The sequence below is a fragment of the Pararge aegeria genome, chromosome 1, assembly GCF_905163445.1.
Source record: "Pararge aegeria chromosome 1, ilParAegt1.1, whole genome shotgun sequence".
In the NCBI taxonomy this organism is placed as follows: Eukaryota; Metazoa; Arthropoda; class Insecta; order Lepidoptera; family Nymphalidae; genus Pararge; species Pararge aegeria.
Window position 1 is genome coordinate 8,485,495 of NC_053180.1, and position 16,323 is coordinate 8,501,817.

The window sequence follows — 16,323 nt, forward strand, 5'->3', positions numbered from 1 at the left end:
AAATAATAATACTTATTATTCGGATCCCTCTCTTTCTGTTGCCTCTTAATTTTACTTTCTAGCAATCCAAGAGAAATGTATGGAAATATTAAGTTTGGCTTATTATTAATGCTTAAACTATAAAAACTATTTTTATGTTACCGAACGTGTTGTTTGATTCAAAACATAACCTTAAAAATGTAATGTCAATGTCATACCTCTTCGTCAACATTATTTGCGGTAATAACCTTTTTTTGCATGTTTTTCTGTAATTTTTCACAGAAAAGATTTGTAACTCTTGCCGAATATTTGAGGAGAATGGGTCGTCGAAGCCGCAACGTTAATAAGTTTGCTCAAAGAAAGAGGGATCGAAAAGAACAGGTAATTAAATGAATGTATTAAATCTTAAAATATACCGTAAATAAAATACATAGAGTTAAAAAGCATATTTTTGTGTATCCTATAGGAAAAAAACCGGCAAGAAAATCCAGCGCCTGACATTCGTAAACACTACGAAGATATAGTACGCGAAAATGCGGCTTTTGAGGAGTATTATAAGGTAAACAAAAAATGAGGTTAACCTAATAAAAATTAAAAATTCAAATTCAAATTTTAAAATGTTTTATTCAAGACCTTATAACAGGCACTTATGAAGCGTTTATACATTTATCATGTTAACACTAATGTTAGGTGATGGTAATAACTGCATTCGTTAACTTAAAACTATAGCTAGGAGGGTTCCAAACGCACCCTGGTCTAAGAAGAGCCCAAAACAAACTTAGCCAGGTTTTTTTTTGTTACCAACGTCTCACAGTCAAGTTAATGTTTAGCTATGAAGTTAGAGCACTTCATACCCAATCTTTTTTTATCATACATAACAAGCTTATGTTTTATATAAACTTTGAACTTATTGAGGATTCAATCTGGTAAGTTGTTATAAAATGATATACAATTAGCTTTAAATGAATTACTAATTTTATGCAGCCTTGTAAACTGCACTACAAGTTTATTTTTACTTCTAATATTGATATCTCTTCTTTTTAAATTTTGTTATATTTTTTGTACCTACATAAAATAGATATATACATATTAAATTGAAGAGTTTGTTAGTTGTATTGTTTGTCAATATGTTGTTTAATTATAAAGGTTATACTATATGTATAATCACCCAATAATCCAAGTAAACAACTGCCAAAGCTGCTAATTTTATTAAGAGTGTTTGTTTTGACACATGTAAAGTAAAACTTTCAACAATAAATAACCAACAATTGTTACCCAGAATATTTTTTATTTCTTGATTTTATGTTGCACAATTTTTTGGCTTTAGTGGGCTTTACTGGCTTTGGACTAAGTTTCTAGAATAGCTTTAATTCGTAAATATATTTTCTTTCACATGTCTTTTTCCACTATAGGTTCAAAAAGTATGCCCTGAAGATCAATGGGAAGACTTTATGAAAAGTATAAAGGATAACCTGCCAACTGCATTTAGGATAACAGGTTCTAAATGTGAGGCAAATGCTCTATTGAAAATAGTAACCAGTCAATATTTCTCTGAGATTCTCAATATGAAGTTAAAAGTAGAAGGAAAAGATGAAGAAGAGGAAATTAAGCCTATTAATTTGCCCTGGTAAGCCAATGAAAGAACAATGTAAAGAATTCGAAAAGTGCTATGCTCTCTATCACATATGCTCTCAGGATATGTTTGGAACTCATGTAGTTGTGTAGTCTAAATATATGATGGATTTGTTATTTAGTTGAAATTAATTATTGTTATATAATCTAAATTTAAAATATATAAACCTAAACCTATTTCTAATAATAAAAAAGAATAATAAAATATGAGACTGGCCTCTTACTCATATTCAAATATATTCAAAGAATTTGGAAGCAAAAAGTAATTCAAAAACACTCACTGAATTCTGAATTTCCACACCAATGAAATAAGCGAGTTTTTCTTAGAGCTCTTATAATATTAGCTTTAATTAAGGAGACAATACAGAACAATAAAGCTTAGGTATATTATCAGTGGGTGTATAGACTACTTTAGCCTAACAAGCGTGCAACACAGATGTGTTATCTATTTATCACCACTATTTTTTATAAATTTTCTTTAAATGTATGCTACTCAGGTATCCAGGAGGCCTAGCTTGGCAACTCAGACTATCCCGTTCTGATATCCGTCGCAATGAGGCACTATACCGCCTTCACAACTTCCTTGTAGCAGAAACTGCTGCTGGTGGGGTGTCAAGACAGGAAGCAGTTTCAATGATACCCCCTGTTGTTCTACAAGTAGAACCACACCATAAAGTAAGTATAGAACATGTAACGGAATTTAAAAATACTGTTGAAGGGTGCATAAGTCTAGTTCATAAGGAATCACCCTGTAAAAATATTAAATCGAAAGAAGCATATTTATTTTTCGATAAAAACTAATTCAAAACAATCAAGATGTTTACTTATGACATAAATCTATAAAATATAAAATGATAGTGACGCCGAGGGCCGTGACTGTATGGCTTCATCTCCCACACCAGTACTCTTTCGTGTCGTATATTTTGATTTTCTAGAAAAAATCAATGCAGATTCTTATGTATCCTAGTCTATTCTTTAGTCTTCTTCTATTCTTCTTCTCTCTGGGCAGTTTCCGCACGTAAGTAAGCGCTTCGCTTGTACGTAGAAATTATTCTTTAGTCTTTTAGCTACAACTAAATTAGCGGGTCTCAAAGTTAGCTCCTGAAAGAGGATAGCACTATTATTACTATTATATTATGTTTGTAAAACAGGATACCAAAGTATTTTTGTTTTATTTTAGGTATTAGATATGTGTGCAGCACCAGGGTCAAAAACAGCACAGCTTATAGAATTCTTGCATTCGGATGAAGACAAAACTCCTACTGGTAAATATTAACTGAATGAACTAAAATTGCTCACTAAAATGTCTGACTAAAATTGCTTAAAGCAGTATAGCTTTATTAAAGTTCTGTTTCATAAATATAATTCTTATTTTTAGGATGCCAAGGTATGCCTAATGCAAATGCTAATGCTGCTTTAAGCGACGACGGTTGAAAGCCATGATTGATTCATTTTTATGATATCTTTGAACTTATCTTTTAATATCTTATCTATTTTATCGAAAATTGATTCTATTTCATCCAAGATAATATTTCGAGCGGGATGGCGTTACTAAAAGAAGCATTTTATAACTTTTGCGTTAATAGCCAAAATAAAAGTAACTAAAAGTTAATTTTTATTTAAATTCAAAATTCGGGGAAGGAAATCCTGATGCAAGAAGCAAGAAGCTAATACTCGTAAATGATTTATAATTTGTTAACTCGTTAATTGAAATAATATTTTGCTAACCATAGGAAAGTTCAATTTCTAGTGAATATGTATAAATTCTAATGCTACCGATTTTGATGATTTTGTTATGTACGGTTTTACTAATTATATTTAACACACCACACAGCACTGGACTGGACTGTTGTTGATGAATTATCTTTAAATAGTCCAAGCTTTTAGTTAGTTATGTAGCACATGCTGTAATATACCTATTACAATATTATGTATCATTTTTGACAGGCCTTGTGATGGCAAACGACGTAGATAACAGTCGTTGTTACATGTTAGTGCATCAGGCAAAGCGGCTCAACTCTCCATGTATTGTGATAACGAATCATGATTCAGCTGTAATGCCTTCATTGGTCATCACTGATGAACAGGTAATGAATCAGCATCTTTATTCAATTGTTATTGTTACGCAAAGGGTGCCAACGGTAGACTATTAGTAAGCCTCCGCAGTCCGCTGCCTGTCCGTCCATTTGTCCGTCCGTCCGTTTGTCAGCGAGCGCTATATCATGAATTGTAAGACGAGCGCGAAGCAAACACTATTAGAGATATGGTAATGCCCCCTTCTACTATTGGTAAATAAATAAATCGACTGTCGTTGCAAAAACCCAGCGTACATCTTCATCTTCATACATACATCTTCTAATCTAATTTAATCTAGCCTATAGCGTCCCACTGCTGGGGGAATGCCTCCCCTTCTGCTTTGAATACGCATATAAATAAAATTAGAGGAAAATTCTGGAAAGGACTAGACTGGCTTTTATACTTATACTTACAAGTTTGTCAGAAGAAATAGTCGAACGATTGACTTTATATATGCCCCCGTTTCTACAAAAAGAAGTAAAATCCCACTAAAAACATTCGGTAAAAAACTAGCCAAGTCTCGATGGAGCTGCTTGTTATTTCTAAAAAGTATTGAAATGTAGGTAAAGACATAACAAGTCTGAGGTTCCTTACTGCGATTTTTTATAGCAGGCAGATATCACACGACATTAGCTATAATAATAAAGAAATCGCAGTAAGGAACCTTAGACTTGGCACGACTTTACCTTTATTTTTCATTACTTTTTAGAAATAAACAAGCAGCTCCATCGAGACTTGGCTTGTTCTTTACAGAATGTTTTTAGTGGGATTTATACTACCACTTTAACATCAAATAATAAATTAAAAACATGAAGGGAACGAGAGAAGTGTTTGTAAGTGAAGATAAAAAGTTGTGAAAGAGTCGGTATGAATTAATACAAAAAAGGCATCTGCGATGTCTGCGTCAGGCGCAGAATTGTAAAGTGATTTTAAATCGAGCTATTTAAGAAGTTTTCTTCCATCGATTAGATGTCTTCACTCGTATTTATCTTTAACAGAATCCTGAACAAACGAAGCCATTAAAATTCGATCGTATACTGTGCGATGTACCTTGTTCTGGCGACGCGACCTTGAGGAAAAATCCTGACATATGGCTGAAATGGTCGACAGGCAATGGAAACAATTTACATGGGTAAGATAACATTTTATTGTGCATAGTTGTAAACTTACACGTACACAAACTACACCATCTGTCACCATCAAATAAACTCATTACCGGCCCACTACAGGGCACGAATCTCCTTCCATAATTGCTAAGCGTGGTGGACTTCACACGGCCTCGAGAATAGGAAAATGAAAAGTCAAAAGTCAAAAATATTTTTATTCAAGTATGGCCCATAGATGGCACTTATGAGGCGTACATAACATAATAAATGTGTACACGGTAGTGATATTATAGCGATAACCATATTCCACCCTATTTATAATTAAGAACCGTTCTCTTTGGTATGCAGGCCTCGTTGCATTGGTTTAGTTTTTTACTGGTTACGGTTCTCAGTTCGGTTGTCGATTGTAAATTTTTTTTAGTATTAATAACTGGGTATTAGCAAAGAGTTAAAGTGCTGTGTTAAGCACATTAGTTTGAACAACCTTTGAAGCCGTGCTGGTAGTGATGTATTGTCATAATAACCCAAAAACTAATAAATTGTATAAGGGAACCTGGGACCTATTGGAATCTAGAGACATATGAGACAGAACGCCGCACCTTGCCGTTCCATGAGATGAGAGAAGGTCTGCCTTCTACAGCAAGGCAATAGTAGACTGTGATATACTTTATTTTCCACCAGCATTCAATACCGTATACTTCGACGAGGCGTTGAATTGCTATCGATCGGCGGTAGACTGGTCTATTCGACCTGCTCCTTCAATCCGATAGAGAACGAGGCAGTCATACATCGTCTGCTACAAGAAGTCGGAGAATCTATTAAATTAGTGGACGTTACTGATCTACTGCCTGGATTGAAGTTCCATAAAGGTAAGTTAGTATAAGGGCCTAATCGTTTTGTTGGTGTAGGCGTGCGAATTTTCTGTGCAGGTGACCAATAAATTGGATATTTTTTGACATCAACATTCGTTAATGGTTTCTTGTTAACAGTACTTGAACATTCAGGCGAAGTGTCTTTCTGATATTTCTTGTTTAAACATCCTTCGAAGAGCCACACCTCTAATTTTTGCATCTATCGTACAACATTCCTTTCTCTTTATTTATGTGTATCAAACACTAAAAAATATTTTTTTTATATAATTAAAGGCATGACACACTGGCGTCCTGCATCCAAGGATATGGTATTCTACGATAAGTTCGAAGATGTGCCTGAGAAATGGCAAACTGTTGTGAGACCACAAATGTTCCCGCCCAAATCTGAAGACTTAGACAAATTTCATCTGGACAGATGGTGAGTCTGTGTGGATGGCGTTATAGTTTTTTAACCTCAAAAGGTATTGCAAATATCAGGAAAAGTATAATTATCGTTGATAAACAATAATTAAAACATTAAACAGATAACATATCTTTTATGGTTTTTTTATATTAATTGAATGTAGTCAAAAAAAATAAAGTAAAATTCTTTAAAGGACGCAACCTAAATAGTGGTAATTTTGAGCCTTATGTTTAAATGTAGTAGGTATAACATCACAATTTTTATGCAATGTTTTTTGCACCTTGACAAGAAAAATGTTGTCAGTTGAAGTATTACAAACTAATTCAATATGTAATGCTTTTTGCTGAACGGCGTCAAAAATTCGAATTCAAAAATTGAAAAAATTTATTTGATTTGACAGACATTTTTTTTTTGTTTGAAAATTCAATCATTTGTCCTTACGTTTTTAGCATCAGAATCCTACCCCACCATCAAGACACCGGTGGATTTTTTGTCGCCGTTTTTGAAAAAACTGCTCCCTTACCTTGGGAGAAGGATCAAACTAAGCCCGAAGCCACAGAACCTTTAGAGGAAAAAGAGAAAAAAGAACCCCCGAAAAAGAGAAGAAGACTGGGGGGTTATAGGGAAGATCCATTCGTATTCTTCTCTGGTGACCAAGAAGATGTATTCCCTTCGATAAAAGACTTCTATGACCTTAATGATAAATTCGACCCTACATGTCTACTGACTCGGTGTCACATTGGAAAGAAGAAGAACATATACTTGGTATCTCCAACTGTAAAAGATGTTGTGCAGAAGAATGAGAATAATATAAAAATTATTAATACTGGCGTTAAGACGTTTGTGAGGTGTGATAACAAAAATATGACTTGTCCATTTAGGTGAGTTGTTTATAGAACCTGGTTTAAGCTACAAAATGTTATTTCATAATATTCACTACTTTGTTATAATCTCTAGGTATTCTTGTTGATTCTAGCTATTTCGATTGTGTATTATGGTTTTGCCATTTGGTGATGGCAGAATATAAAATAGAGATCAGTATACCATTGTCACCACACCTCCTCTTCCCGTCGTTGTAGATAGCGACCATCTACTGCGATCACCTACCCGTCTGCCCAAGAGGGCTAACAGTTCAGTTGGGAGAGGCGTTTAGTCCAGCAGTGGACTTTTATAGGCTATTGGGGATTTTGAACTATTTTAAAATAACTCTTTCTTCTATTCAGCGTTTTATTAATAGCCCATCAACGATTTGTATCTTACGCCGGCCAAGATCACAGCATGATGAAAATTTATGAAACTGAACCTGTACTTTTAAGAATAATATAATTAACACTCCTAGTTCAATGAATACAAGTATACATCAATTTGAGAACATACTGATTTATTTGAAGCACGGGAAAAATAAAAATATTTTCTTTCTCAGATTATCCCAGGAGGGTCTTCAGAGCGTATCCGAGCATATAGGGGCGAAACGACGCTTGAATATATTGAAGGAAGATTTGATATTGGTGTTACAGAACGACAATCCAAGCAATCCGCCAGATGTTAAACTGTTCTCTAAGCATACACAGAACTTGGTTAAGGACTTTGGTAAGGTCATTTACTTGAGAAATTGAATTATATGCTCGTTTTTTCACCCTTCAGCCAAAGTTATTGAACAGTGTTGCCAGTAATTACTTGGTAGCTAAAGAAGAGTCTAATGAAGCCTATAATTATGAGCTTCATTACCATTAGCGTCTCCTACATACTGAAGTCTGACAAACACAATGTATCTAAGTTAGAATTAGGGATGACAAAAACCGTAGAAAACCCCGATTCTCCGTCATAGCTTAAAGAGTTTGGATGCTAGTAGCTAGAAAGAATTCTAACTCAATTCTAGAAAACTCGGGAAGAACACCGAAATCATCGCGTAATAAGGCGAAAAAGAAGTAAAGAAAAAAGGCTCGAGCTATATTCATCCATTGGTTGTAACGAGGCGAGGTCGACATTGTTGTTTGACTGAATTCTCTACTTGAAATTTTGTTAAGAAAAAATGTTCGTTATTTAAATATTCTGACTTTTTAATCTTGCGTAAGGAAGTCTCTTGAAGATCGTCCTCATCTTTACCCATTTTAATATTGTGATTTGTAGTAGTAGAACTTTTTGTGACAGAGCTCGTCCGGGGAAGTACTACCGCTATGCTTATTTCTGCCGCCAAGCAGTATTGTTGCAATGCTATGTTCCGGTCTTAAGGGCGCGGTGGCCGGTGTAATTACAGACACATGATGCTTAACACCTACGCCTGAAATTGATGGAAACAATGCGGCATGTCGCAGGACGAGTCCATTGCGTGCCCCGTGAAGTGTTGCTCTTTATAGGCGGTGGTTTTCCACTTAACATCAGGTGGGCCATTTGCTTGGTCCGCTAATCAATTTTTAGTGTAGAAAAAAAATGAGAAAGTTTAGTCTATTCCACCACTGGCCACACTCTACAGTTCACACGCCTTCAGAATATCATAGAGAACTCTCAGACATGCAGGTTTCTTATCGATGTTTTCCTTCACCCTTAAAGCAAGCTATAAATAAATAAATATATTACGACAATACACACATCACCACCTAGCCCCAAAGTAAGCGTAGCTTGTGTTATGGGTACTAAGATGACTGATGAAAATTTTCTATGAATAATATACACAAACTCATTACACAAACATTTTCCAGTTGTGGAAATCGAACCCAAGGCCTTGGACTCAGAAAGCAGGGTCGCTAAAAATGCGCCAATCAGCCGTCAAAATTATCTATATTTAATTGCCTTAATTTGAAAAACCCGCATTCCGGTAGAACAAAGTGAAAAGCTAAGTCTGATAATTTGTTTCACAGCTACAGGCAGCTGTGTCCTGGAATACAAAGACACGGAGTCGAACCTGGAGTTGACATTAGTGGGGTGGAGGGGCGTGCACTCGTTGCGAGCGTACACCGCCACTTCGGACACCGTACACTACTTGAGATTGTTGGGAGCCGACTTTAGCAAATACGGTATGTTTTTAATGATATTTACTCTACAAAGTAGCTCATGACGGCATTCTCAAGTGGTGCTATATCCGTAGCGTGCACAGGGTTTTTGACCAGGGTATGTTATGCATACCCTGGTCAAAAACCCTGTTAAGAAAAGAAAGATGCCATTAAATGGAAAAATCCTTTGCATTTATGAGTTGTAAAAAAACTTTAGGGTAGGCAGTGCTTTAGTGCATGGATGAAGGGCACGCCACTGTCAGCTATATATATTTTATGTGAACGCCATAGCACTCATCCACTTGCTATGAAACCGCTCTGCTTGCTATCGCAAGTGCAAGCAATAAGTTGACACTCAACTTATTATCCTTTCTAATATTATAAACGGGAAAGTTTGCTTTTTATGTTTCTCCTACCTTCACGCCTTAATCATATAACCAATCAACTTGATTTTGCATAAGACACATACTTGTAATGTACAGATGAACACCCAGACTCTGAAAAATATTCATGTTTATCACGCAAACATTTTCCAGTTGTGGGAATCGAGCCCACAGCCAAGTGCGTATTGTAATACTATCACTTAAATATAAATGATGCCTTTTGAATTGATCCTTCGTTTTAAAACATACTATACGAGCACGTATAATTATTTCAGATGTTAATAAGTTCAAGAAGGCGTCTGAAGTAACTGAAGTTGAAGCTGACTCTTCTGTGGTCGCAGAGACCATCTCCACCAGTGAAAACGACCCTGAAGACTCTGAGGCGAGTGAAGCTAATATTAAAGATAAAATTGACTGTACGTAATAATTTTATTATTAAATTAAATAATTAATATTTTATAAACTCTCATTTTTCTTAGTATATACCCCTTTCGAAATTGTACGCATTTAGTATTCTATCATCGTTAATACCAAATAATCCGGGAAGGTTGCATTGCGAATTTATGGGTAGTAGTTAAAGAAAGACTGCCATCCTTGCCTTGCTATAACTTGAGAGGATAAAATAAGAAAATAAAATAAGTTAAGAAACCATTTATTAATACCACCACGAATCGCTTGTGAGAGATAACAATCCTTACAGCCTATGGCTTAAAGGTGAAAGTGCTAAATTAACATACACTGCTATCGAAATCACGGATACAACGTATCATGTATCACGGATACAGTACACCATGAATCAAGAATACAATGAACCGCGTTATGTTGCGATACTAGTTATCATATCGCTGCAGTGACGTCATCGTACTTATAGATGAGGATAAAATAAAAACAAACAAAGTATGTTAAGAAACCCTTTATTCACACCACCACTCTAACTCGCTTGTGAGCGATAACAATCTTTACAACCTCAGGCTTAAAGGCGAAAGTGCTACATTAACGAAGAATGCTATTAGAGTCACAGATATAATGAATACGAATTTCATACAAAATCGCATGATCTCAAAATTATAATTCTGCATGAAGTTTCCAAAAACTTTGTTAGCAAAATATATCTACAGACTCGTTTAATTTTTTCATTGATTTCTGAATTAAATAATAAAATAAATAAATAAATAAATAAATATACTACGACAATACACACATCGCCACCTTGCCCCAAAGTAAGCGTAGCTTGTGTTATGGGTACTAAGATGACTGATGAATATTTTTATGAATTATATATACATAAATACTTAGAAAATACATATAAACACCCAGACACTGAAAAACACTTAATGCTCATCACACAAACATTTTCCAGTTGTGGGAATCGAACCCACAGCCTTGGACTCAGAAAGCAGGGTCGCTGCCCACTGCGCCAGTCGGCCGTCTAATTATTTTTAAAACACGCTCATTTTTTTAAATTACATATCTCTTGAAGGAAATAGGTTTCTTAATAATCAATGAACATTTTTGTTACATAGTTAGGTACTGAATACACTTTTATTTTATAAATTTTTGAATACATTCGAATATCGTATGTCGAATTTTTTTTTTGGCAATAATTTCAATTGTAATTTGAGCTTGAAATAATATAAACAAAAGTAAAATAGTAATAAAGGTTTTAAAAATCTTTCTATGAAATCACAGTATAAATTCTACGCAAATTTCTTTTTCCAAGTACTAGTATGATACCTTAATTATTATTATTAAAAAAAACAGTCCATGAAATTTCAATAATACTTGGATTTATGACCAGTAGTACAGTATACCATGTATTTGTATGGAAATATTATAACGACGGGGTAAAATTGATCTAACCGTTTTAAAATTCTGCACTACTGATTTTTATTTTACAATCGTTTTACTAAGAGAGCTTGCTGTACTGTCAGCAAAAAGTCGACATGGCAATGGCAAAAAATTGAATGCGTCCTAGAAAAGCGCAATGCCTGTCTTTTTTAATTTAATTTGGCTTTATGTTGTTGTCACCAAAATTGATCTGGATTATTCTGGCTGAAATTGCTATATCGACTTGCTGCTGACTATAGAAGTGTAGGTAAGTTAGGTGCATTTTACTTTGATACTTATATGTTTTTAAACTTTAAAAGAACTAAAATTGCAAATGAGTAAAACTCACAGCAAAGGGTGGGACTTACATAAGTAGTTTATAAATGGAAATATTAACATTTTCCTGCATTGTCTTGAATATAAAACTATTGTAAATACAAGTTAGGCTTTTTCCTATACCAAAGAAGTTTTGAATTATAACTAAAAATTGAATATTAAAGTAGTAGTATTTAGGTAATAGAACAAAATTGGACCCTATTTATTTTACGTTATCAGTCGAATGGATTAACTAGACGTACAAAAATAAATGTCTAAAGTTTAAATAGTTATTTACTGTTTTAACACATTGCACTGTTTAGAGCTCCTTATATACTGCGAAAATTCAAATCTTATTTTACAAAGTACTTATTTACAGCTCTACGTTTAATATACATAGTTATTCATGGATCTTTACAGCAAGATGAGTATTGCGTTTGAAATTATAATTAAGTGAGGAACTAAAACTACTGGTTATTTTACAACAAAAGTAATGCAACTCTAAAACATTAAATTCCACCCAAAATGCATTGTTATGCAGCTTCTTATATCTTGTATGAACTCAAACACAATCCAAACTAGCTGTCCGACATACCATACGTTTAAGCTGTCAAACGAATACCATTTTCTCGCGACTATTATAAGCATTTAGATTTTATTTTCTATTATATAAATATTGCAAAACCGGCCGGATTTATTATAACCACTACGGTGCTTAAGGCGACGTCTTATATACTAATTTAGGTACTCCTGAGACTCCATAAACTTAAGTACTATAATAAGTATGTAGATCATGTCAACACTATCTAATTTACACTCAAGATAATAAAGTAAAGATAAAGGTCAATATCAGTTAGGAAAAAATGCAGTTATTTACTTATTTTAGAAATGGCAAAGTTTGTGAAGATGATACTCGAACATACCTTTGACTTTTCATACACCATTCATACAATGTTCATAAAATTTAGCGTTTTTTTTAAATAATAGTTAACCTTAAAGAATTAAGGTTAATGCAAATTCGTGTCATGAAATTGACAGAAATAAGAACATTTAGATATTCTGTGAAAGGTCCAACAATAAAAAAAACTATTAATGCGTGCACAATGGTCAATATCGAAAAATGAGTGTTCTACACCTTAACCTAGTTTACCTATAATAATTTAATATCTATACCATCAACTGAAGAATCTCGCTCAAAATCCTGTTTCACTGTAGCCAACCCAATATCACAGTGGGTGATGTGGTTCGTTAATCGAATTATACTAAGTTATAGTTAAAATACGACTAAGTAGTGATGTTCTATTTTAAGTTACCAATGGACTATTCATAAATTCAGTCAGTTTTGTTTCTAGACTCTTTCTAGAAAGAGATCATAATAATTGATTCGTATGCCGGTTTATGGTAACAATATTTTTATATACGTATATAACTTAATAGTCCTGAAACATTTTAAGTTAAGTGTAATAAATAAATACGTAAAAACTTAATCAAATAAACATTTCATACTTCTAAATGTATTATCACCTCAGAACACGAAAATATTGTTAACGATTCAAAAGTAAAGGCGTATTTCAGTTATGAAATTTGGATTGAATTGTTATTTATGAATAGCCCTATTATTATTATTATTATCTACTAACACAAAGCGTTCTATCAATAGGTATGGAATGAGCTAAATCGTTCATTCATTATTATTTACAGATTATTTTATTGGTAATTAAGAGTTAGTATTTTAATATCAAATTGAAAATAAAATCTATCTTTCTAATGTCTATATTTTCTAATTACAATTCACTACATTATTACCGAGTAAGATAATCTATTATGAAATACTTCTACTTTCCCATTTAACATTTTTTATAAATTAAAATCTCAAATTCACTATGTCCGAAACTCTAAAGTTCGTCTTTTGGAAATCCATTTGACTGATACTAAAATATAAAGGGACAATAATTTTGCTGTGCTAATTTAAGTTTCATTCTACTGATAACATTACTAGGGAAATTAAAATCTTACTTACTTTAAATAATTCACTACGGACGATATCAATTGAAGCCTGCCCAAGAAAATAAAAATTTCGCCATATTGCGAATAGAAATCGAACTAAGTGTTTTTTTTCTATACCCTAAATGCCTAAATTTTGATGACATTAAAATTTGGCGCTTCCAGATCTGGTTTTTAATATCCGTGGTCAGGCTTTATGTTAAACAATACGTAAGACCTTCATTATAACAAACTTTTTTCTGAGTGTTATTTTGTGTGTCATAATTTAATTTGTCATGACGCCAATATTGTAAAACGCTTACATCTAGTATATTAATGAGTATCTACGTAACTACTTCAGAAACACTAGAGAGCACCAAACAAAAATAAAAAGGCATAACCGTTCTGGAGTAGTAGAAAAAATGAGAAAAATGTTAATTTCTATTCATAAACTACATTAAAAAATGTTACAATTAAACAAAATATGTCATTAGGTTATATTCTACGTTTAAGATAGTTACAACGAAGTTAGACCATGTAGGTATGAGGGCCTTCCGACCCAATCTGATTTTATCTGATTTAAAGTTGGAAGGCGTAGGTAACTGAGTTACTGTAGTGTAGTCCAATGCCGTTATCAACTTTTTTTAACGGATGTGAAATTGGCTCTTCAAAATCTATTTTCGATATCAAAAAGCCGCATTTTTTTGGTTTATTCCCACTAGACTCAAAATATAAATTTGTTGGATAACGGCATTATATCATAAAGGACGGCAGCTAGGTACTTCTATGTTTATACTGCGTTTAACATATAATAATATAAACCAAGGATGTCAAATTGTTTTTGATAGTAAGGTAAGTATGCTATTTTAGGCATTATCAAATCTTGGAATGAATTACTGAGTTTTACATTCATTTTTCAATTTATTAAAACATATGTGAAGTTTTTTTAAAAACATCAAAGAGTCTCGAATTAATATCACCACCAGCGAGATGGCATAACTACCATGACAAATCTTAAAACAAAATATCCACCTTTTTCACTTGAGACATTAGACATCATGAGAGCAATGTACCTATACAAAATTATTATTTGGTCTTATTTATGTATAATTAGTAATTTTGCATTTTTATAACTTAGGTACTTAAAATGTAAAATATTTAAAGAAAATGTGATGCACACTTGAAAACATAAACGTGTTATATGAGCATTCGATAAGACGGAATTCATGAACCTGGACGGTAGAAAAATGGACAAGGAAGCTAAGACAGATCTAGTCAAATACGACACACTTATTCATAAAGGACGTGCATAATATTATAAAAAAAATTAAAAATATAATATAATTATAAAATTTACCTTTTTATATTGAATATAAGCTAATCCGCCCGGGCGTACGGCCCGCCACGTACGAAAAATAAGTACAGTTGGTATTATCTTTGCAAAAGTTGCATGTTTTTTTATAAATGTCTTAGAACAATAAAATGTATTGTGTTTCATTCTTAACTGAAATCCAAATAAACTGCCATAAAGTGCAATTTACAATATTCTTTACACAACTGACAGAAGTTCTATATCTATTGGCAAAAACTCCACCAAAATCTTTAAGTTTACAGAGAACATTTAACAGCGATTTCGAAGAGAAACGAGAAGTGACTTTATTTTATACTACGTTAATGTGTTGTTACTTGTGTGTGATAAAAAGTGTATAAATAAAAAATAAAAAAATATGTAAAAACGGAGCTATTTACTTTCACACGGTGACTTGCACGCTATATGGTGTTTCTGATTCCTTTTAATGCGAATAGCAAAGATTGGAAATAATATCTGGGACGCCGTTTAAGACGAAACAAGTCACAAGTCACCATGTATATAATATCCATTTCCTACTTGTACTAATAATATATGCACACCTGGGTGCTAAATAAGAGTTCTAAAAACTAGTCAACCACAAACAATTATGTAGGAAACTTACTAAAATATTACAAAAAACTGTAATAAATAAATATTGCACTCTTTTTCCCCACAAGGTGATTTGGATTGAAGCTACAGCTACACTAGAAAGTATCAATGTAAGATTGATGAATAAATCATTATCCATACAGGAGACATGGTGAATTTTTGAAGGGCATCGTACGAAAACTACCTTTAATGCCATCTCTGTTAAACATAAATCTGTTTATTAAACTAAATCTACAGGTGTAAAAGTAGGGAGCCTTTTCACAAAGCACCATCCATGTATATAAGGATAACAATACTTAAGACCTATCAAATTATTTAAACGATGTCAACAGAAGTCAGTGAGCTTATAAAACAGTAACATATTAGATTAATGTCTTAAGTAAACTAAACTGAGGTGCCTAAATATAGAACCATTGTTTTCCAGAAGACACAGTTTTTAAAGATGGAGCACTATTTTTTTTTCATATTAATTCAGTTTAAGAGATTTATGTTTAATAGAATCGGCACCAATAACTATATTATATATCTAACGAGTTATTAGTAACCCATGTAAAGTTTTTGAATCGTATTAAATTAGGATGAAATAGGTAACAGTTGCATTATGGGACTAAGTTTTTTGTTTAAATAATAATACCAATAAATGTTTGAAAACAATAACATCTTTTTCGCATTAAATTGAAGGAGCTTTTGAAAAATGTGTCCAAATGACTTTTGTCTATACCAGTAGGTAAGTTAGACACCAACGCTAATAAAATTGTATTTTAAGAGTGCGAGTAATGGCTTCATAATACTAGTAT

At 33.1% G+C, this 16,323-nt stretch overlaps 1 protein-coding gene across 1 annotated transcript; it reads left to right on the forward strand.

Moving 5' to 3' along the window:
- The first annotated feature begins 51 nt into the window (after positions 1 to 51).
- On the forward strand, positions 52 to 9,904 carry LOC120633971 (tRNA (cytosine(34)-C(5))-methyltransferase). The gene is made up of 14 exons (XM_039904435.1): positions 52 to 179; positions 262 to 360; positions 446 to 538; positions 1,392 to 1,606; positions 2,109 to 2,286; positions 2,792 to 2,876; positions 3,559 to 3,698; positions 4,686 to 4,819; positions 5,475 to 5,662; positions 5,939 to 6,083; positions 6,518 to 6,949; positions 7,492 to 7,658; positions 8,927 to 9,082; positions 9,717 to 9,904. Exons 1-14 carry the CDS (start codon positions 135 to 137, stop codon positions 9,863 to 9,865), a joined length of 2,226 nt encoding a protein of 741 aa, XP_039760369.1. The 5' UTR covers positions 52 to 134; the 3' UTR covers positions 9,866 to 9,904.
- Positions 9,905 to 16,323: the final 6,419 nt, after the last annotated feature.